At 38.1% G+C, this 24,754-nt stretch overlaps 1 protein-coding gene across 1 annotated transcript in view; it reads right to left on the bottom strand.

The window, feature by feature from the left end:
* Positions 1–24,204, bottom strand: part of LOC126427168 (zinc finger protein 836-like) — a 120,216-nt gene extending 96,012 nt beyond the window's left edge. The window contains exons 1-3 of the mRNA XM_050089393.1: positions 24,072–24,204; positions 22,074–22,160; positions 4,132–4,221 (exon numbers count right to left, since the gene is read on the bottom strand). Coding sequence (XP_049945350.1) covers positions 4,132–4,221; positions 22,074–22,142 — 159 coding nt within the window. The 5' untranslated portion in view covers positions 22,143–22,160; positions 24,072–24,204. The remainder of the gene's footprint in view (positions 1–4,131; positions 4,222–22,073; positions 22,161–24,071) is intronic.
* Positions 24,205–24,754: the final 550 nt, after the last annotated feature.

Raw genomic sequence — 24,754 nt, forward strand, 5'->3', positions numbered from 1 at the left:
ACAATTTAATAGTTACTGATGTACTAATGATATAGTGCTTTACATTCAGCTGTTGCTTGCACCCTTGTGTCAACAGTTCTCAATGGTGGCAAACGTGAAATTCAGTATGAAGTGGCACACACTGCATTACTCCAGAAGGAAGAACCACCATATATGTTTCCTCGGATAATGCTCTACAGACCAACTTTCATACATGCTACAGACAACCTTCTTAGCTCTGGAATTTGCCATGACTGTGCCAAGCACAGATTCTCCCATTCAATTTATCGCTGTTAATTTCTCAAGTATTATGTTGAATGCACTTGGACAATGACAACGATGTTTTTCAACACACTCGCAGTGCTGTGCAATCATTGTCTGCGAGTACTGTGATCTTTAAGAAATGGGTTTCTTATTCTCTCATAATCTCTCCCAAATGTGTCTCATAATAAATGTGTGATTATAGTCCATATCCCTGACTATTAATATCTGATTCTTTGTACACCTACATCTACACTAGACTAGTCACCTAATGGTGCATGCCAGAGGGTACTTCTGATACCACTACATCCGTTACTTTACTATTTCCTATTCTATTTGAAGGTGGTGTTTGGAGAGAACAATTGCCAGGAAGCATCTATATTAGCTCTAATGCCTCCTATTTTGTTGCCAAAATTATTTTGCATCAAAAAGGCACTTCTTTATCTACTAGTTTAGAGTTGCCAGTGCTTGATGAGGTTCCACAATTGACTACATAACAAGATTAACTACACTCCATTTAAAGTTCCTATATGATGTGTGTAATAGTAGCATTTTTCCCCAAGTGAGAAGGAAACACATCTGACTAGTTCACTACCTCATGTCTGAACACTTATCCTATCATCCTGCCCCTTCTTTTTGTCAGCATTTTCCGTACATTTCTTTCCTCGACTGTTCTGCTGAGGACTCCATATTCCTTGTAAGTTCACTTAATTTTCAGCAGCATTCTCTAATCGCACATCTGAAATGTGTGAGTTCTGTTCTTTTTCATTTTCCAATCACGCCTACCCAGTAAAAATTCTAATACTCACCACAACTGATCTTAGTCCACAGAGCTGGATACCATTACAAAACAGATTTCTACTAAGTATTACAAATTTTTGTAAATAGCATCAAATTTAACTGTAGGCTTTCCCGGCGTAAACTGTTGATGAAGGTTTCTCGGGTCTCCAGCCGGGTGGTAGCATTGACATCTTGCAATGTTTTTGACAAAAAAGGAGATGAATGACACCAGAGCCATGGTCAATTTGACTCGAAAAGAACTAGATGCTGCCACGATCGCAGTCCTAAAGAAAGGACTGAATTTTGCCCCCATCCCCAGAACAAACTCGAAATGAGACATCATCAGTGGCGTGGAAGAAGCAGTACTAGGGCTTCCCAAGGAAGAGGAAGTCACATGGGAAACTTCCAGAATAATTGACAGATTTCAATTGCCTAAAAATAACATATCTGCGGAAGGACGAGCAGCTCTTTGGTCCCTTAGAGATTACCATGATATAACAGTCCTACTAGCAGACAAAGGGAATGCTACAATGCTATTAAGCACTTCCGAGTACCAGCAGAAAACCTGCTGCTACAAGATGAGGCCTACAAGAGGCTGAAGAAGGATCCAACCGCAACGTTAAGTAGAAAGATGATAGCTCTGCTGAAGAAATCTGACTTACCTGAATGAATGAAGAAGCACCTGTACCCCAGAGCACCAGCAACACCAAGCCTCTATGGACTCCCCAAGATCCATAAGGAAGGGGTACCTCTAGACCAATTGTAGACTCCATCAACTCTCACTGTTACGGACTTGCTAAATGCCTAGAAACACTGCTCAAACCCCTTGTGGGGGCCTGCAGCCACCATGTGAGAAACTCGGCCAAATTCGTAAAAATACTCAGGGACATGTGACTACAAATGGAAGACCTACTTATGAGCTTCAACGTGACATTGCTTTTCACAAAAGTGCCCTTTCAATACTCCTTGGCACTTTTAGCCCAGCACTTTGAAACACAAACAGCCAGGCTCTTCAAACATGCACTAACAACCACCTACTTTCAGTGCCACAGGGAATTCTTCGAACAGATCTATGGCGTGGCCATGGGCTCCCCACAGGCTCCTGTGATTGCAAACCTCTACATGGAACATTTTGAGAAGGTGGCCCTTCAAACTTCCAGACAGAAACCAAAGCACTTCTTCCACTATGTCAATGACACTTCTGTCATATGCGGACATGGCAAACAGGTGCTAGATGATTTTCTGGAATACCTCAGCAACATCCATCCGAACATCAAATTTACAATGAAAATGGAGGAAAATGGCTGGCTCCCCATCCTTGATATTTTAATTAAGAGGAAGGCAGATGGTTCACTAGGCCATGCAGTACATAGGAAGAAGACACTCAGATCTATACCTTCATACAACAAGCTGCCACCATCCAGCACAGAGACAAACAGTACTGACCATCCTGGTACATAGGGTGCATGCCATTTGTGACAAAGACAGCCTGTCATCCGAGCATTAACACCCGAGGGAAGTCTTCCACCAAAATGGCTACAGTGAAACGCAGATCAACAGGGCGCTTAAAGGAAGGAAGCAGAGAGAACCCCAGAAAAAGATGATGAAGAAGGAGACGAACGTCTTGCATTCCTTCCATACACGGTTCTGCTCCCGGTCAAAATTGTACAACTTCTGGGCAAATACAATATGAAAACCACTCTCCGACTACCATCAAAGACCAGGGAGCTCCTAGGTTCTACCAAAGATCCGCTGAACCTTAACACACCATGTGTATATATAGCATACCATGTGAATGCGGAAAACAATACATTGGGCTAACACAGCACTGTACATCTAAATGCTGCGGAGATCATATCAGATGTGTGCAACTAGACCACACAGAAAAATCAGCCACTGCAGAACACAGCACAAATGAACACACCTTCAACTTTGAAAACACGAAAGTACTGTGCTGAGCATCTGGCTTCTGGGAAAGCATTATCAAACAATCCACAGAAATAAGGATTCATCACAATCTCATCAACAGATATGATGGATACCAACTCAGCGCAGCATGGAACCCTGCGATAGCGGCAATCCATTGGGGGCATGACCGTCAACGCCCTCTGCTGTGGACACAGACATAATTCTTACACCGAGAACCGAATGTGGCCACCATCCCCACCACTGCAGCCACCCGAGGTCTAGTAGAGGGGGGTGATGGCACATATAAATAGCATGCTCCCCACAAATCTTGACACTATGCCAGAAGATGGGTAATATGACACTGCCTGAAACATCATGTGATATCAATGCTACCATGTGGCTGGAGACCTGACAAACCATCAGCATTAAACTTAGTACACTATGGTGATAGTTAAACTGATATGGAATTTCACAGACTATCACCATAATGTACTAAATTTAATGCTGTTCACAAAAATTGTACTAAACTTAATGCTGTTCACAAAAATTGTACTAAATTTAATGCTGTTCACAAAAATTGTACTAAATTTAATGCTGTTCACAAAAATTCTTGCTATCACAATGTTTTCTCTTTGCAAGCAGTTTGGGATACGCAATGTTCCATTACACTGTAAATTTATGCCATGCATACTGGATAAACACATTGTCTTCACACAGAGCAAACAATTCCAGTAATGCAGTTTGTTTTTCATTAAATAATTCAGCGAAAAGAAATAGTATGACAAATACAATACTTATCTGATAACATACTGCTTACAGTTGATTGCTTTACCTCTTACATCTTTTCTATTATAGAACTCTGACAGAGACAAATAAATTGACAGCTGCTGCAAGGAAGTCATCTTTGGTACATTTGTTCCAAGAACGAATTTGAGGCATTCATTATTTATATGTAAAATAAAATTACCATGGGTTACAGTTAGTAAAGTTATGTTTCCTACAAGTTTCATTCAAATACCATTACACACAACCGAACAATATACCTACAGTCAATTGAAATTCTATGAACATTCTGGAGGAGTGCTAATATACTAGGTTTTAATGTTTCATCATTTATGATCACTGAAATTTACTGCACCCAATGCATTTCATGATATCCATACAGTACTTCATGCACAATGCATCACCGATGTGAAAACTTACATCATGTTCAATGCCATCCTCCTGTTTCAGTTCTAGGTCTTGCTTTATATGAAGACTAGGTGTTACAATCTTCAGCGGATCTTCAAGAAACTGAAAAAAGAAAAAATGGCATATTCACAGCTTCTGTCCCTTGCACTTGATTGGTGGTTACACATCATGTGGGGCTAAAAAGCTATTGGTCACATGTATTCACTTACTGGCATTTGGTAACCAGAAAATGTGTCACATTAAATTAGATTTACTTTCATTCCAATTAGTCCATACATTTGAAACCAAGACTCTAATTTGGAGATAGACACATCAGACATCAACCAAACAACAGAAATTATTCCATCCTTGCCAAGCAGCTACTGCTATTACACACACACACACACACACACACACACACACACACACACACACACACACACACACACACACAAACAATGTTATTTTTTTAAACTAAAATTTTGCTCATTTTGCAAGGGAGACATGTTATTGTGGATAGTTGGCTCATAAAGAAAATTGCACTAATGTAATACCATTTCATTTCATGGAAAAAATTACACACGCCATGTAAAATATCATGGTAATTTTCTCCTTTTCACCAGTACCACTGTCATCCCATTTCATGCATTATTTGAACATTTAAATAGTGTGCCACCGTTGTAATTTGATTTGAGGCAACTCTGCCAGAGATGGTCCCAGTCACCAGCATTGACACAAGGCACTGAGCACGTAAGGATTTGCGTAAGCAGGCAGACATTTCTGCGTATCATTAAGCAAATTATACTATGACAAACCTTAGAATTTCTACTGTTTTACTGCATCATTTATTCATTATTGTGAGGAATTGAATAAATTTATCTGCACAGGAATGCACTGTATTTGCTAATGAATGGAAGATGTTGATTACTCACAGTATTTATGTAGGTGCCAACATCAATTACTATTACGATATCTGCAATTGCATGACTGAGAAACTCCAGTAACATTACTAAACTGAACTGTGTGCTGTATGAATGAAGCCAAATAGAGAACCTTTCGTGTTTGAAGCATGCAGGAGCAGGAGAAACTGGCCAATTGTCTGCAAAATGCTTGGTGAAGTGTGATGTGGTCAATGGCTTCAAGCTTGTAATACAATTTTATTGAGCTCTCCACTCTTTTCATAAGTCCAAGATCAACTGCAAGCTCTCTTATTACATGTTAAATACTGGTTCAGATGCTAACTCCTTTATAAAGTGAAACATAAAATTTTACAAAACAAAAGTTAGTTTCATGTAACCTAAGCTTTCCGTTATAGTATTTGATTAGCTTTAAATTCTATTCCTCTACCCTGCTATTTAACTTTTTTTTACTGTGTAAGCTCTTACTGTATAATGCTAATATTCACTTTTTGTTTCCTTTTTAGACATTGGACCTGATATTACTAATATTTATTGGAAGTCAGAACTACGACTTGTTAAAATGGAATTCACATTGAATCACTTGACACATCACAATAGCATTTCGTGATTTTTATTCTGGAATTTAAGTTAATTTTATTTTTGGGTGGTTCCAGTCCTTCCAGCCCCCTTTCAGCCTATTTCAATCAATATATTATAAATAGAATCTGCATGAAAACAGAACTGGCCATTTATGAGGAACTCCAAATATCATTTGGGCATTTGAATGTATCCATTAGAATCGGCTGAAAGCAGAACATTCAATTACATGAAACGTAATTTGGTTCATATGACACATTATGATTATGACACAGGGGTCTTTTGACACCATGGAATAATGTCACAAACCACTAAAATAAGGAAACTACTGTTGACAGTAGTGTGGAGTGAGTCATGGCACAATGTAGATGACTGCGTCAAGTACATGTCTTGACAGCTTCACGTTTGAAGATGGCACTTTGTTTTTGCCCAGTGTGAATGTGGAAACACTGATGCAGCAAGCTAGTTCAATGTATCTCACTACTATTTTGCACATGGAAGCCACGCAAGTTCTTTGCAAAGTTCTTTTTATTTATAAAGTTAAAAAACACCTCAGACAGGAAACGAAGTTATGCATCTGCAACCCTGGAGGAAAATATGACAATCCAAGATAAGTTGGTACAACTTTTTCATGGGCCATCCCCTCTCCAACCCCTAAGTGTATATTGGTAACACCTGTTGCAGGCTGTAATGGGAAGTTACGATGGCTGAACAGCCGATTTGTGTAGCCAATGACATATTTTTAATTCAATGGAAAGACAAACAGTGTTTAATCTAACAACTACCTTGACATATCAGATGTTAGAGTGGGATCAAAGTCAATTTTCAGGGAAAAAGCCTGTTTGCAGTGGCCAAACAAAAAAAAGTAACAATGTAACACTGGGTTTTCATCAATTATTTTTGCACTTTTCTTTCCAATATTGATTTGTATCTAGCAGGACTGTGGACAAAAACAGGAAATAAGGGAAAAGTGTCAGTTTCAAGCCTAACCTAAACCTCAGAGAAGGCTATATATCAGTGTCACAACATAGATCCATCTCTGAGAGAAAGCTGTTAATAGTATTTGAAGAGAGGCAGTGAACACTGCCCTACACCCCAATACAAGAACCTCTTGTAAGCAGCAGAAGAACATGAAGATACAACTATGCAGACAATACCACTCACCAAAACCAGGATTGTATATCAGATAAAATTAATAAAATTTCAAAATCAAAGTTGCACATGTATTCTGTATAGACACATATATGATTATATTACATTAGCAGAATTGTCAACATGTATCAAAAGCATGCTGTGAAGTAAAGGCCATCCACAAAATGATTAGTTTGTATATTAATGGCAGGACTGAGCTGGTTAACAGCTGTGCATTGTCTATGATGTAATATCCTCCCATTGGCTGCCAACAATCTGGTCCAGAGACATGTTAGAAATATCTACTTCGTACCATAAACTAGTGCAGTATGTGGACCACAGTTTGTGAAGTTTAGCTAATAAACCTGTCCACAGGAGTTGTTGACTTGAGGAACTAGGTTATTAATGGGGGCACACAAAAGCCATTTGAAGGTAACGTATGTCCATCTAAAGTACCTGCACTTACCAGGTCTCCATGGCTAGGACTAAGAAATGACAGAGGCCCCTGGTTCCCATCAAGATGCCACAGGCCCATAAGCTTTCCAGTGTTCTTGACCTTGCTGGTTTGTCTTGAATCAAAAGGAAAGGGAGGGTACTGGCTGCATGATGAGCAGATTACTGTTGATTGGACATCCAAACCAATGCAACTCGCTTATTTGGACCTCAAGAATGCCTCACTGCAGCATCCATCCAAGCAGTGAGGGGTTGCTCTTCACTGTGAAATTCAGTGTCAGAAGAGTGAGACTCAGACACACAGCAGCCTTGTGTAGTGATACACACCACTATGAAGAAATGTGGTGACACATGCCACTGTGGAGAAGTGATGCATATCCCTACATCATCTTTCCAACAAATGATACTAGCAACTCTGAGTTATTTATGTAACAAGATTAGAAAAATAAAATAATATGTTGAGTATAGAAGTACAGGGCATAAGACGCATGTCCACATCTTGCGTTCGCCAAGGTTCCATCTGAGATGTGGTATTCCAATGGTGAGTTTGAGTATTGTATACTACAATTGCTGGAATTTATGATCCACCTGTTATGCCAACTTTTTGTTTATAAATGCCCAAAAATGTTTCAGCATTTTTCTGCCATCATCAGTGAGTACTTTTATTCAGCTACATGTTTCAAGTAATAATGAGCCTAACAAAATTAGATCTCATAACAGTTTATGTCTTTTCACTATTACCTAATTTTTCTACATTTCTAGTTTATATATGATCCTCTATATCTTTCTACATACTGATAGATTATCATCTGCAACTAAATTATGTTCCTGTGAGTTTGGTTGGCTAATCACCAAATCCCTACCTATGAAGCAATTTTGTTGCACCACAAAATTTCATGTCCAGTTCGTAGAACTCCACTCACAAGCTATAATTCTTTTCTTTACTGAAAGCAATGTTTATATTCCTGTGTCAATCACTATTTATGATCACTTGGGTTTGACACTAAGTTGGAACTTCTCTCTCTTTCCTCTGCCTGTGCCACAGTGAAGGCTCCCTATTTTCTGACCTGTGTTATTCAGTGGAAGATGATAGGGTACCTCCGCAAAGCTCATGAGGCCACTATGGTCAAGAAGGAACTAAACAAGTAGCAGGTTACATGCAGAATGCATTTCTTAGGTTAGAAAACCACCTGTAAAGACAATAAGCAGGTAAATGCAGATCTAAGTGAGCGTCACCTAATTTTGGTACTGAGGAAAATACATGTCAAATGTCACAAAAACAAATGCAAACCCAAAGTAAAAGTAAAGGTTTAAACAACCTGGAGTTAGTTATTAACATTTTACTGCTCTATTAGGCATTGACTTAGTGGATGTGGTATGCCACTGGCTTCCTCCTACTTCTGAACTCACTGACATAGTAAGTTACATGAGGACCAAGAGCTTCACACTGGAATGGAAACTGTCATTTTCCACACAGACAATTTGCATGTGAAAAAGTGACAGATGATGCTTGGGACTGAACCCAAAACACTTGAATTTGTAGCCTCACACCCATTCAAGAAGCAATCCTCTTACTCTTAGAAAAGAGTGTAAGCACTCAAGACCAGATCGAGAGTTTCATTAACTAACAGTGGCATCATACACACAATACTGGAAGGAAAACTAGAAATGATTAGCTACAAAATCTGATATTCCATACAGAGGACCCATTAGAAAGATGCACCACAGAACACAGGCAGTAATACATTTATTATCTTGAAAAATCAGTACTGTACAATGAGATAAATCTGCATTTATCTCATTGCATGTTACTGAAATTTGAAATCTGCATGCAGATAAGTATCAAATGAGAGGAAAAAAGTAATTTTAAAGTGTCAAATGTGATGTGGAAAAAAAAACCATTTCGAGTTCCAACATCCACCCATCATAGTAGATTAATGTTTAAGATATACTCTGGTAAATATTGTATACAATTTCTCCATCATACTGCAGAGACAGTAAGTGTGTGTGTATATATATATATATATATATATATATATATATATATATATATATATATATCTATAGAAGGAAACATTCCACGAAGGAAAAATATACTTAAAAACAAAGATGATGTGACTTACCAAATGAAAGTGCTGGCAGGTCGACAGACACACAAATGAACACAAACATACACACAAAATTCAAGCTTTCACAACAAACTGTTGCCTCATCAGGAAAGAGGGAAGGAGAGGGAAAGACGAAAGGACGTGGGTTTTAAGGGAGAGGGTAAGGAGTGATTTGGTAAGTCACATCATCTTTGTTTTTTATATATATATATATATATATATATATATATATATATATATATATATATATATATATATATATATATATATATATATATATATATATATACACACACTTGTCAGCTACATAACTGAAGACGCATGCATTCAGATGGGGAGAAAGATGAGAGGAAAATTACATCAATAAAGTACAACATGACATGAGGTTGAGCAAATATAAGCAACATGAGCCATGCCATTTTATCAGGAGCTGTCCATTCACTTCCTTGAAGAGATTTCGAGAATCCATGGAAAACAGATCTAAATTTCCAGAGGACAATCTGAACTCATTCATCTCAAAATCACATCCTGTGACATTAGCACAGCTGTGAACAAAAATTCCTGTGAAAATCTACAAAACATGTTTTCCAAAAATTAGCCTGTGTAACTGTTTAGAAAACACACACAACAGGGAAATATTTATTCTGTTAGCAATAAACATGCCCAAAATAATAAATTCTCTAAATACAGATATTGGAACATGAGCACTGGACTACTGAAGCATCACAGATTGCTACTGTTAAAAACAAATTCTGAAAGATAGGAACATACTTCTGCCTAACAAACCTGGTAAGGTGATCAAACATGATGTAACAGCCAATACACCCAGCATGGGGAATGTTCTGGAATACAGTGAGGACCTGCAAATGTTAACTACATTACATAGTTACATGACAGGAGAGATCTGTACAGCAAATACAAATGAAGCTAAATCCCCTGAATCCCCATGGTCAACCAGAAGTTGAACATATGAGAACCACCAAGACAGCCTATATAAGAAGCCTTCCATTAATTTATAAGCAAGATCATATCTTGCAAAACATGAAACAAAAAATGAAAACCCCAGAACTTCTGAACAAAAATGTTAGAAAATGGATCAAAGACAACTCTACAAAGCCAAGTTGACAATGATGCACATGGTAGCAAAACAGAAGACAGTAACACAAAAGTCAATTACAATGCTTTGCCTTACAAAGTTTCTCCACTAAAGAGCATAAAAATGCATTTCACATTTTTGGCTGCAGCATGGATACTAAAATGACAGATACATAATTGACTAAGGTGTGGACAGGAGGGAGAAGGAAAAACCAAACTTTTTCTACACAGTAGGCCACTAGACCTGAAGTGGCAGCCATCAGATTAAATAAAACAAGTGGATTTTGCAGAACAACCTCTGGCAATTGAAGTGTTAACTTTATGGAACAGTGGCTTTTCATGGGAACATAAAAATGCACAGGTAATTTCAGTTTGTAAGAAGAGGCACAGGAAACATGTTTGGAGCGAAAGGCCTGAACAGCAGATAATTTTGTTCTCCTATATGATTTTGGAAAGAAAACAGTTCCTCTGCAAGAGTAAAAATGGATCCTACAGTCATTGATAATAAAAATCAATTGCTCTATTCACTCACAATTCTGCTGCAATGCCGTCAGCCAACACAATTTTGAATACCAGATGATTTAAGCTGATCAGAAACATTCACAATTTGATCCAATGACTGCCTAATATTAGAGAATCATCTATGTAACAGCAGATGGAAAAATTAATTTTGGCTGCACTGATGAGTTAAACCTGGATTTCTTGCATTTTATGGGCTATCACCTTAACCATTATGGGCACACCCCTGCAAGAATAAGAACTTGACTGAAAAGGGTATCTTTCAGATCATCCTCTTTAATTTCCTTCAGATTTAGAGTATTTGGAGTTGTGCTGGAACATCAATTCCCTAAACCAGCACTATGCAGTTACCAAACAACTACAAAAATTTGACATTGAAGATTTCTGAGTGCTGTCAACTACAAAATATTTCCTAATTATTAACACAACTGCTGGTAATTGAGACTATAGCACAAAAATACCTTAATGAAAAAGCTGCTGGTTCGAATCTTCTAGTAAGAACTACTAATTTTTGGAAACTTCCATGTCTACTACCAACTCGCAAATTTAACAAATACTGAATTGTAACAGTTTAGTAAAAATTACATTTTTTTTCAACATTCGACGTATTAAAACAAAAATTTTGATACATTTCTGCGAGATTTCTTTATTTTCAATTTGATGCTCTCCATTTTTGTACCAAATTGTAATTTTTCAACAATATTTGCATTTGTATGTAACTTATAATTAAAAATAACTTTTTAATAAAGAATGGTTCAGCATGAATTAAAATTACCATTTGTTTTACATATGGAATGTAAATAAAACTAAAAGAACTGATAGCAATCAGTGTTATCTGAACCACCAATTTTATGATTATTATATTGTTATCCTGTGCACTCATCTACAGACAACTGTATAATAAATGTTTTTTATATTTACCAGCACTCACAAATCACCCAACTGCCAAATACATTTCTTGTTTCTACTTCTATGGAGAACTGTGTCATACTGCTTTACAAAATTATTGGCTGGTCGCTGACCTTAAAATCCTAAACCTAAGATGAAAATCTATTAGGACACACAAGTGACATCCCCTTGGCAGCCCTGGAGGCATGCTTGGTTAGGGTAATAATTAAAGTAACTGATCCTGAAACCAGGAGTTACAGCCTCAAATCTGAGACATAACAACAGTTTTCATCTGTTTGTATGTGTACCAATACAGTATCACAGAATTATCTGAGTGTGGAGTATTACATACCTTAGTAGGATAAGTATATATCACTACAGGGTAAGATAGTTACTGCCTACAGGAAAATTAGAGAGACCTTTAGAGAAAAGAGAAGCACTTGGATGAATATCAAGAGCTCACACAGAAAACCAGTTCTAAGCAAAGAAGAGAAAGCAGAAATGTGGAAGGATTATATAGAGTGTCTACAGAAGGGCGATGTACTGGAGGACAATATATGGAAATAGAGCAGGATGTAGATGAAGATGAAATGGGAGAAATGATACTGTGTGACAAGTCTGACAAAGCCATGAAAGACCCAAGTCGAAACAAGGCCTTGCAAGTATACAACATTCCATTAGAACTACTGATAGCCTTCGAAGAGCCAGACCTGACAGAACTCTACCATGTGGTGAGTAGGATGTAGGAGATAGGTGAAGGTGTTGACAGACGTAAAAATTACCAAACTAGACATGAAAATTACCAAACTATCAGTTTGGTAAGTCATGGCTGCAAAATACTAACACGAATAGATTACAGATGAATGGAAAAACTGGTAGAAGCTGACCTTGGGAAAAACCAATTTGGATTCCATAGAAATGTTTGAAAACGTAAGGCAATACTGACCCTACAACTTGTCTTAGAATACAGATTAAGGAAAAGCAAACTTATATTTCTAGCATTTGTAGGCTTAGGGAAACCTTTTTATAATGTTGACTTTAATACTCTCTCAAATTATGAAGGTTGCAGAGGTCAAACCCAGGGAACAAAAGGCTATTTACAATTTGTACAGTAACCCGATGGCAGTTATAAGAGTCAAGGGGCATGAAAGGGAAAGGACAGTTGGGAAGGGAGTGAGACAGGGTTGTAGCCTATCCCTGGTGGTATTGAATCTGTATACTGAGCAAGCAGTTCAGAAATCAAAAGAAAAATTTGAAGCAGAAATTAAAATCCATGGAGAAGAAATAAAAACTTTGAGGTTCGCCGATGACATTGTAATTTTGTCAGACAGTGTCTTGAAAGGAGAATAAAAGATGAACATCAACAAAAGCAAAATGAGGATAATGGAATGTAGTTGAGTTAAATCAGTGATGCTGAGGGATTTAGATTAGAAAATGAGACACAAAGTAGTACATGAGTTTTCCTATTTGGGGAGCAAAATAACTGATGATGGTCAAAGTAGACAGGATCATAAAATGTAGGGTGGCAATGGCAAGTAAAGCTTTTCTCGAGAAGACAAATTTGTTAGCATCAAGTATAGATTTAAGTGTCAGCAAGTCTTTCTGTAAGGATTTGTATGGAGTGTAGTCTTGTATGGAAGTGGACGACACAGACGACTAACAGTTTAACAAGAATAGAATAGAAGCAAACATCAAACAATGGAAAACCCAGGATGGAATGTAACAATACCAGAGAAGGAAAGATGCTACTCACCATATAGCAGAGATGCTGAGTCGCAATAGGCACAATAAAAATGATTCACACAATTAAGGCTTTCGACCATTAAGGCCTTTGTCAGCAGTAGACACATGCACCCTCGCATGATCGCAGTCTCAGAGAGCTGAGACCACAGCTTGGCAGTGTGGTCTTAGCTCTCTGCATGTGTGTGTGTGTGTGTGTGTGTGTGTGTGTGTGTGTGTGTGTGTGTGTAAGAGAAAGAAGCTTTTGAAATGTGGTGCTAAAGAAGAATGCTGAAGATTAGATGGGTAGATCATGTAACTAATGAGGAGGTACTGAATAGAATCGGGGAGATGATGAATTTGTGGCACAACTTGACTAGAAGAAGCGATTGGTTGGTAGGACATGTTCTGAGGCATCAGTGGATCCCCAATTTAGTATAGGAGGGCAGTGTTGAGGGTAAAAGTCAAAGAGGGAGACCAAGAGATGAATACACTAAACAGATTCAGAAGGATGTAGACTGCAGTACATACCTTGAGATGAAAAAACTTGCACAGGATAGGGTAGTACGGAGAGTGGCATGAAACTAGTTGGGCGCTGATGACCACGCTGTTTAGTGCCCGAAAACCTCAAACCTCAAACCCCCCCCCCCCCACACACACACACACACACACACACACACACACACACACACACACACACACACACACACACACACACACACACACACGCGCGCGAAACCAGTCTCTGAACTGAAGACAACAACAACAGCCTAGGAAGGTTAGAGACTTTAAATAGCAAAAATGGATAGTTTGCATTCAGTTGTAGTACGAACTGAAGTGCAATGGCAGAAAGGACAGGAGTTCTGGTCAGATCAGTACAAGATTATCAACAAAAAATCAAATAGGGATCATGCAGGGAGAGCCCTAGTAGTGAGCAAGAAAATAGGAACATGAGTAAGCTATTATCAACAGCAATGTCACTGAATTACCATAGCTGAAATACGCATGAAGAAAATACAACAATGGTAGAAATGGCAACCAGACCAGCAGAATAATGGAATAGGAAAAAGTTTGATGAGTAATTATTCAATATCTAAGGAAGATGAAAACCAATTCTAGAAGGTAATGAAATTCAGTAGTAGGAACAGGATGCAAAATAGTTAAGAGAATCTCCAATGGCGCAAATGACAAAGGGGGAAGCCACCTGGTACAATTTTGCACATTGCATGAATTAGTCACTGCAAACACTTTTCAAGTATCGTGAAAGAAGCTTGTGTATGTGGAATAACATGGAGAAACCAAAAGGTTTCAAACAGATTATGTAATGTTAAAAACAAAGATTTCAAAACAGGATTCTAAACTACAAAACATTTCCAGTGATGGATGTGGACTCTGGCTAGAATTGTCTTTATCAACTGCAGAGTAACGTTGAAGAAATGGTAAAAGTAGAATTTAAGTACATGGAATTTGGATAAACTTGAATGAACCAAAACTCATTGATGGTTTGAAAATGAGCATTAGGCAAAAAGTGATAGAGGGTAAGTATACACTGGGTAATGAATAGGCAGCTTTGAGACAAAACAGTGAAGGCAGGAGGAAACATAGGTAAAAAGTAAGGCCTAGTACGAATACCTTCACAACTCGTGAGATATACTGAATTTAATTGATGCGAAGAGCAAATACAAACATGTAGCTATTTAAGCAGACAAAAGTAAATACAAACATTACTGGAATGGTGTTGACAGAAGATGCAATATGGCTAAACAAGAATGGTTGTAGGGCAAAGGGGAACAAACTTGTTCCAAAATGGGAAAAGGAAGTAGTTGCAGACAAGACTGGAGATATTATAACATGACCAGAATTTGGTACAGCACTGAAGGAGCGAAGTAGTACCAAGGCCATTGCAGTTGGTGACATTCCCTCAGAATTATTGGGATACATGGGAAAGCCATCCATGACAAAATTATTCCACTTTTGTGCAAGATATGAAATAGTTGATGTACAGTCATACATCAACCAGAATGCAATAATTCAAATTTGAAGAAAGGCAGGTGCTAACAGGTGTGAATACTATCAGATTAATATGACATGCTTGCAAGAATGGAAAAGCTTTTAGAGGGTTAACCTTACATAAGATCACTTTGGGTACCAGAAACATTTAACAAGGCAATACTGATACTATGGCTTACCTTACAAGATGAGTTAAATGAAAACAAAATTGTGTTTACAGCTTTTGCAGATTTACTGAAATGCTTTTGAGTATGTGGAGTTGACTGCACTCTTTGGAATTTGGGCAGCAGCAGAATACGTAGACAGGAAGCAAAAGTTTGCTTGCAACTTTCACAGAAACCAGGCACCAGTTGTAAGACTTTAAAGACATGAAAGGGAAGCACTGAGTAGGAAATGAGACAGGCTTGTAGCCTACATCTGATATGCACTCTGTACGATGAAGACATGAAGGAAATCTGGAAGAAAGTAAAGCAAACTGTGTGTTTACCAATGCCAATGTAATTCTATCAAACAGAACAGGCATCTTGAAACTGTCAATGAAGGGAGGTGTGGGAGGTAAAACTCTGAAGAGTAAAATTGGTTATCATCACTAAAGGAGATTGTATGACAAACATCAATAAAAGCAATGGAATGTAGCTGAAATAAATCAAGCAATGTTGAGTTTCGACTACAAAATGAGACACTAAAAGTAGTAGACAACTTTTGCTATTTGGGCATCAAAGTAACTGATGATGGCCAAAGTATGAAAGAAATAAAGTGAAGACTAGCAATATCAATGAACATGTGCCTAATAAAGAGGACTGTTCACATCTAATATAAATTTAAGTGTTAGGAAGTCTTTTCTGAAGATATTTGCAGTGGAGCCCTGTATGGAAGTCAAACATAAATCATAGGCAATTCAGACAAGATGAGAATGGAAGCATCTGAAATGTGATACAGAAGAAGGCTGAAGATTTGATGGGTAAACGAAACAAAAAAAATGAGGGAGGAACATAGGGACCAATTTCACTAACACAAGGAACCTGTTAATAGCACAAATTCTGAGGCTTTTAGGGATAATCAAGTTGGTAATGGAGGGATATGTGAGGGTAAAAAGTGTAGAGGGATACTATGGCTTGAAGACAAGAAGCAAGTTCAAATGGATGTAGGAGGTGACAGTCACCAGAGATTAAGAGGTTAGTGGAGGGTATTCTAGCATGGGCAAGTGCACCAAGCCAATCTATATTATATTCACCAAAATTGAGTCATAGCATAACACTGCTTAATTTCATACAGTCACACACATTCTAGAATTACCTGTTGGTTCACTTGCTCATCCATTTAAAACATCTGCCAGGAGTTCTTTTAAGAAGACAATTTTAGATATATTACAAAAATTATCACATATTTTAAGTGTATGACACTTCCAAAGAATAAATGACCCATTCTTTTCAGAGTGGCCTTCTCAGTGCCAGTCAGTAAGGTGCATTTCAATTGTAGTGATCTGAAAGTTATATAAATGATCAGTGACAAGAAATTTGAAAATTTACTAGCATCTTGCACTTCATTTTCCTATGCTGCTACTTTGTATCATATTTCCTATTCCCATCATCTTTATTTACTTATCGGTAACTATTTTATACGAAATGCGCTTCATTATATAAAAAAACAATAGTGTAGTGAAATCAGTGGGAACAACCAGAATCTTTAATATTGAAATCAACAATACCCACACCATACAACTAATTGTAAAAAATGGTTCAAATGGCTCTGAGCACTATGGGACTTAACATCTATGGTCATCAGTGCCCTAGAACTTAGAACTACTTAAAGCTAACTAACCTAAGGACATCACACACATCCATGCCCGAGGCAGGATTCGAACCTGCGACCGTAGCAGTCGCGCGGCTCCGGACTGAGTGCCTAGAACCACTAGACCACCACGGCCAGCTCAACTAATTGTAACATGGATTTTCTATTAGCCAATCACACAGTTTTATTTTGAAATTTTAAAATGATGTGGATGAAGCAGGGGCGGAATAATAAATAAAACTTTTGAGGTCATTCACTTTGTGAGAGTTTCTTGTTCTTGCTAGCCCATGCCTTGGGATGTGGATGTTTGCATTACTTACAGTATCTTGTTTGTAAACTGCATTCTGGCAACACATTCCTTACCATTCTTCCTGATGCCAACAGCAGAGTCATAGAGATATCAAAAACTACTAGTATTCTAAGCCTGATAAACAAATACAGGCGGCACTATACGTTCTGCCTAGCATATTCCACGGATTTTTTTTTATGTCACTGATATCAGCGGAATAAACATGTATCTGACAAAGGAACCAAAATATGACATACAGAGCGTGTTACAACCAAACACTACTCTCAGTTTACACATAAGGTAGAACAATCTTGAGGCCTTTTCTTCCAGATTTGGTTGTTGTGTTTTTCCCAGTTAACTTTCCCATCAACATGAAATTTGGCACGTTTACTTTCTATACTGACTCACCGACATGTACAATGAAAGAGTGTTAAAAATTGAGATTCTGGACAAAGCTCTTCTTCTGAAATAGAAAAAAAACACACACACACACACACAGCCACTGTCTCCAAGAACTGAGACATGACCATCTGCTTTTGGCATGAGCAACAATCTATTAGGGTGGGTTGTGAGGTATGAGGCAGCACAGGGCAAGGAGAGAGGGATAGCAATGTAAAGGCGGGAGGAGGGATGGGGGGAAGATAATGTGTTCTCTGTGACACCACGCAAGGATGTGGCAGAGACAGTATGGGTTGCTAATGGCAGTTTTGGGAAGCTGTACTGTGGGAGGGGAAGGGGAGGAGAGGAGAGAAACAGAAAAAGGGAAAATAATAAGTGCACAGTGCACTGGGAGTGTGTGTGTGTGTGTGTGTGTGTGTGTGTGTGTGTGTGTGTGTGTGTGTGTGTGTTTTGGTTTTTAATTGTATTTTCGTGTTAGTGGTCATGTTTACATAAGCGCCACATTGGAGTCTTAGTGTATGGTTGCTTCTGCCATATTTGTGACGTCATGGAACAAAGTAGATGGGTGGAATTGGACACTTCTGTATTTGTGACTGACAAGACAAGGCATGGGAGATCTGTTTCTGGGAAAACGCTCTAAAGGAAATTTTAGGCTGTGGAGGCCTCAGTGTGACCATTAGTATATTCCTTGCAACCACATTGTTTCCCAATATTCTTAGCTGGTGGAGTCTCCTTACATTTCCTTTCCCCATAACACACTGTATCAGAATAAAATCTACCTTGCACTCCTTCAAATTCTTTCATCACCACCACTACTAGCACCACTAGTGGTATCAACCGCAGTAGTAGAAGTACTGCCAGTATTAACTTTTAGTTCATAGTATTATTCATTGACATTGCTAATTGAAACACCCAAATCATTGTAATACTATTTGTCATATTAAAACTTAGTTTCGGGAAAATATGATACAAAAAGGGTACAGTATTTGTGAAACCATGGTCCAGTTTAATAGAGAGCCTGATGGACCTAATCAGATCAGGTTCAATAAACAAACCAATAAAATCATAAAAATGTTATCAACGAATCTTGATCTGGTGAAGGGTTTGTGATTCTGGGTGGTTAGAAAGGAATCCTCTAGGTGGCATATGAATGAACTGGCAGAACAGGGTGCCATACAAATGCCCTTTGATGTGCTGTAGATTTGTTTGTAGCCAGTGCCTTCAATGGAGAATTGTGGGTTAGAATCTAGTTGGTCATGGCGACCAGGAAAGGGCTGTAGGTTAGGAGAGAGTCAGACACTGGGAAAGGTACTGTTCAGTAACAGAAAGCCATGGGTGTTGGGGATGTCATCATAGAGGGTGATAGCACTGCCAATGATGAGCAGGTTGCCAAATGGTAAAGGAGCAGGAACTGTGGAGCTCAGTGAAGGAAATGATTGGTGTCTTTTGTAGCAGGGTAGGTTGAAGATGAGCAAAGATTCCGTCTTTGGGAGCACATTAAAAAAAAAAAACACACACACACATAACAAGCTTTTCTAAATTGTGCAAATGGAAACTCTTCGTACAACATATCAGTCATCCCCATAAGCCTCAACATTCACTAGTCTGTATGCTCCACCCCACCTATTCCCTACCCTGCTCTCATTCTAGCACTGCACACACCTATCCCGCACCTCCATGCCCCCCCCCCCCCCCCGACCCACACAGCCTCCCAACACTGCACCTAGCAGCCCTATTCTGTCCCCCCATGTCCTTGACCAATACCACAGACAGCACAGAGTCACCTCCACCCCTACCCTGCTATCCCTCACTTCCCACCCCACAGCACCTCTTTACCTCTCACTCCAACAGATTTCTACTCACATTAGATGTGTTCATGACCTAGTGTTGTTCCGTATTTCATATGAATTACTTTGTCCAAAAGCTTAAATATTTAGCAGTCAATTCATTCTACCTACCTGCAACCTACGGTCTCCTCAATGTGTTGAGTTGGAATGCATGCTTTGTATATCATTACTCTATCCTGTCATTTCCAAAGTTTGATTTTAATTTCTCTGTTCTTTGGAAAACTCAACTAAGGCAACTGAGTTTTGCTTGTCACCATTGGACCAGTTCAGATACAACCTCACATGAAAAGCTTGAACAGTAATTGCTCAGTTACACAGCTTTGAGCTAATGGAAAAACAGATACATTTACAATACAGATGTAACACATGATATGAAGGTGCAATATAGTCCTCACTTCCGTAGGTGTTCCAAAAAGAAGAGATAAGAGGATTGGTACAGCAAAGGCATGTGTGCTATATCTACAACTACTTGCCTTTACCAACTGCTGACATTTTGATATCAATGCATGAACTACAATACCACTAGAAGAATGAACATCCTGAATATGAGCACAACACTACATACACCAAGTTCATAGAAAGAAAGGTAAGTGAGAAATTCAAAGCACAAAGGTTTTCTTCTTTTTTTGGGGGGGGGGGGAGGGGAGGGGGAGGAAGGTCCTACTTGATGCAGACTTTGGCAGCTGACGCTAACAAAAATCTGACAATGCTACTTTTATAACATGACATTGTCTAATACGAGTGTACATTTGTGTTTTCACTGCTTCTAGAGAAACTCTCAAGATGAACGATTCAGAGCAAATGACATCTTTACAGTGCCACAGGAGTGTTTTGATCTAGCTACATAAAACAAATTACAGTGCTTTGATGAAGAAAGAAATGAAGGATATATTTTCAAAACAAGCTCGATGAGGAGTGAGTTTTCCATAAAATGTTGCTGGCCACACACTGGAAAATTCAAAATCCTGCTAATCTCAGAAAAACTGAATCAAGGAGTAAGCTCTAACAGTAACTTCAGCATGTTTTAATTTGCCTGAAGCTGACAGTGACATTCTGCTATAATTACTTCTTTTATGGTCACCAACCCTGTAAGCGTATGTTGTATGTTACAGACGTGTCATACTTGAGCACGCACAGTTTAACTCTGAGATTATATTAACATTTAAGTAATTTATTTGATACTAAATATTTAGAGTGGTAATGTGAAGAACTACTGGTTAAAGAACACTGCAAACATTCCAACATTCTGCAGTTAAAACTGTAACACTCCATTTTTTCCTTTTAGTATCAGCATTACCACCATTTCCTTTTTAGGGTTGTACATTACACTACCAACTGCTCTTTCATTTAATAGTATTTAAGCTCCTCAAAGGATTTCATCAACAACTCTTGGTCCCCTACCACTTCCCGATATTTAATAGATTCTGAATACCTACTGACAAAACAAAAACAGATCAAGTACGGTAATATTGCTAACAATAACTTTGAGGATATAAAACCAATTAGATGAACAATAGCAAAAATTTTACACCAGGATAAAAATATTTTAGGTCATGAGTTTAGATTTCTCCATCAGGGACCATGACGAATAGACTGCCAAATATTGTCTTTGCAATAAATCCATATATATATATATCCCTCTTGTCTGAGAAAGCGACTTTGGTCAACTTAAAAATTGACCACAAATATAGCATATGATCAATTTGTCCAGCAAACCATAAAACTGATCTACAGTAGTAGCTAAATCATCTGCACTCTAGCAAGTGGAGTCCACTCGTATATTACTTTATCATATCCATTAAAAATACCTCTTTCTAAAAAAGGAACAAATCTAGAGATTAACAACACACCGAACTAAATCTCAAAGCAGGAAATTAATTTGTAACAAGTGATTGCTAACGTCACAACTCAAGAGCATTTGACAATTTCCTAGTAGACAGTAAACATGCGATCATTGACTACTGGGATGCCAACATCACACTAACAATAAGCTGCAGAAAATTTGAAACATATTAAATATTACAGAGCAGCATCATATACTACAAGACACCATCCATTGCAAATATGTTGCACAGCCAACAGTCAAAACTTCATTTGGTCAAGAAGCAAAACCAACAGCCAATACCAAATTTTTCATCTGACAAACAGGACATGTAATCTGCTTGTTTACACAACACATTGCACAAAGAAATTAATGAAACAATGGTAAAAAATACAAGAAGCTATTTACCAAGGATTCTGGTTCAGCATATATTTCATTCTTCTCTTTTTTCACCCAACTAGTTCCCTTGCAGTCCATGATTGCCCTCCTAAGCCACTGAAAAACAAGAAAGCAAAAGTGATATGTTTACAGTGTCATTATTCGACATAGTGCACAGGCAGTATTTTCTGGCTGCAGCAAATGAGTCGATGCATATGAAAAGTTTAAAAATGGCTGAGGGACAAAGAACCTGACAAAATGAACTAATTTACAACTTGCTGGTTATGAGGACTCTGAAGCCTCAGTGTCATTAATGGAAAACAAAACTCAATTTGAGAGAAAACAAAAAACCCCACACAATGGAAACAAATGACTTTCAGATACTGCTGTTACTTAGTAGCATTTGCTTGTGGTAATCAGTCTTTTTCTGAATATGGTAGCTGACTTTCTTTTTCCACATAAATTTCTAACTGTCATGTGAAGCAACTAAGATAAAGTGAGTTTACCGGACAAATCTATTCACTGTAGACAATTTCACGTATGAAGAATAAAAGATTAAAATGAGTCTTGGGCTATATTGAAGCCTGTCAATGTATCCTGCAAATTCCTTAATATATAGAATAATGTAAGAGGTTTACAATTATGTTCTTAGCAACGTATGCAAGAACAGAGAAGAATTATTTCTCAATCATACTGGCTGCATTTTCAATCAATCTATAAACCCGTATCTGCTCATGGTACTCAGAAAAGGAGAACATGAAAATCCACCCATACAGACAGAACTTTCTTTTTTTCAGTCAGTTTAGTACGTATTTTTAACAACTGTTTTCTTATACAGTCACCTATATTCAACATTATCAACTCAATATAGAGAAATGCTGCAATCGTTACCCAGTCCCTAAAAAACACACACTGCTGCCTGCACGTTGCATAGAAAAATAAATGATTCTTGACTGTCAAAATTTAACAACGAGTAAATTCCTCTAACAAGACTTAGTGAAATTACTTTCTCATAAGCGTCCCATGACAATGGTCTGTGTTTCGGGATGCTTTTGTCAGTGGCATTAGGCCTTACAGAGTCAATTACATTTCCCATATCCTTCCATAGATTGAAACGTGCACATTAATACAAACAGCAGTTAACACTATTTACTAAACTATGGAGCACATAGGCACATTGAAAATCCATGGAAAACGCTACACAATGAATTCCCTCTACAGCATTCTCTTTCATACCAACATAACCAATCCCTGATACTCTGTATTAACGTGTGCTAACGAATCTGATGTATCGGCAGTACAACTATTTGCGCTACAACCGGGGCCAACTACAGATCAGATTACAGTAAACTCTTACTGTCCCCATTCCTTCCTTCACAAATATTGTTACCGAACTTCGCATGCACAACGCAAGTAAATATAACAATATGAATGCAGCGTGTGTGTGAACTTCATGAGGGCATTTTTTCGTCCATAACAAAGTATTTCACATTGACCTTCACTTTCTCTAACCACCACAGCATATCCGGTAATTACAGACAACACATCAAAATTTCTGGCGGTTCTTTTGCTAAATCACGGGAAACATTTAGCAATTTTATCGGACAGAACGAAAACAGCAAGCACATTACATACCCACGCGTCCATCTGGTATTTTTCGTAATTGCCGAACAGCACAGGTACGTAATGTGCGCTAATATGTTTGTCTAAACACTAGTCACCTCCTGCTCGCAATGCGGAAACACAAGCTCACTGAAAATAACAAGTGTTTGGTTCTGATACACATAACCTGAAATAATTACTTACGAAATTCTAAGGCTATCTCAAACCATAACCACAAGCGCCAAGGATGATACAAGAATTAAATGTGGAACAAACGTATCGTTCAAATGTGCCCAATAAATGAAATTAAACTAATATAATAATTGTATGAACAGTTACTATAGCATCATTACAAGGCAATGGCAAACTACTTCATTCGAGGCAGTTAGCTGTAATGATAATAAAAATTAAGTATTGACTTAGTACCACACTCAGTATCTGTCTTTCCGTGATTTCCTGTCTCCACCATCAAATCACTTACACAATACACAGAAAACGCAACACAATACCGTACGAACGCATGACATGAACTACTAAACTCTACAGCCGTCTACTGCTGTGGTCAAAGTCAATAAATGCGGAAGAAAGAACCTACCACGGAGGACGTTCTAACATTCTTGGAATCAGAACTGCATATCTGCTAGGAAAAAAATTAAAGTCGTTTGTTGGTTAATTTTGGGGAGGGGACCAAACAGTGAGGTCATCGGTCCCGTTGCTGAAGGAAGTCGGCCGTGCCTTTTCAAAAGAACTGTCCTGGCATTTGCGTGAAGCGATTTAGGGAAGTCACTGAAAACCCAATCAGGAAACCTGGACTCGGGTTTGAACCGTGGTCCTCCGGAATGCGAGTTCATTGTGCTATAACTGCGCCACCTCGCTGTTTCATGATAGTCGTATGGGAAACTATGTGTTTTTTATTAAATTTTTCATAGTTGCAAGTATGGTTTCGAAATATACAAATAATTCTACAGTATTTATGGATCCTATGGTCACATAAATAAAAAAACAAAACAAAACATTATTCACCCAATCGGCTATATAACAAAGCTTCAACTAAAACAATATTGCGAAAAATATATACTGTATATCTAAATTTTAAAAATAATACTACT

The sequence above is a fragment of the Schistocerca serialis genome, chromosome 11, assembly GCF_023864345.2.
Source record: "Schistocerca serialis cubense isolate TAMUIC-IGC-003099 chromosome 11, iqSchSeri2.2, whole genome shotgun sequence".
NCBI lineage: Eukaryota > Metazoa > Arthropoda > Insecta > Orthoptera > Acrididae > Schistocerca > Schistocerca serialis.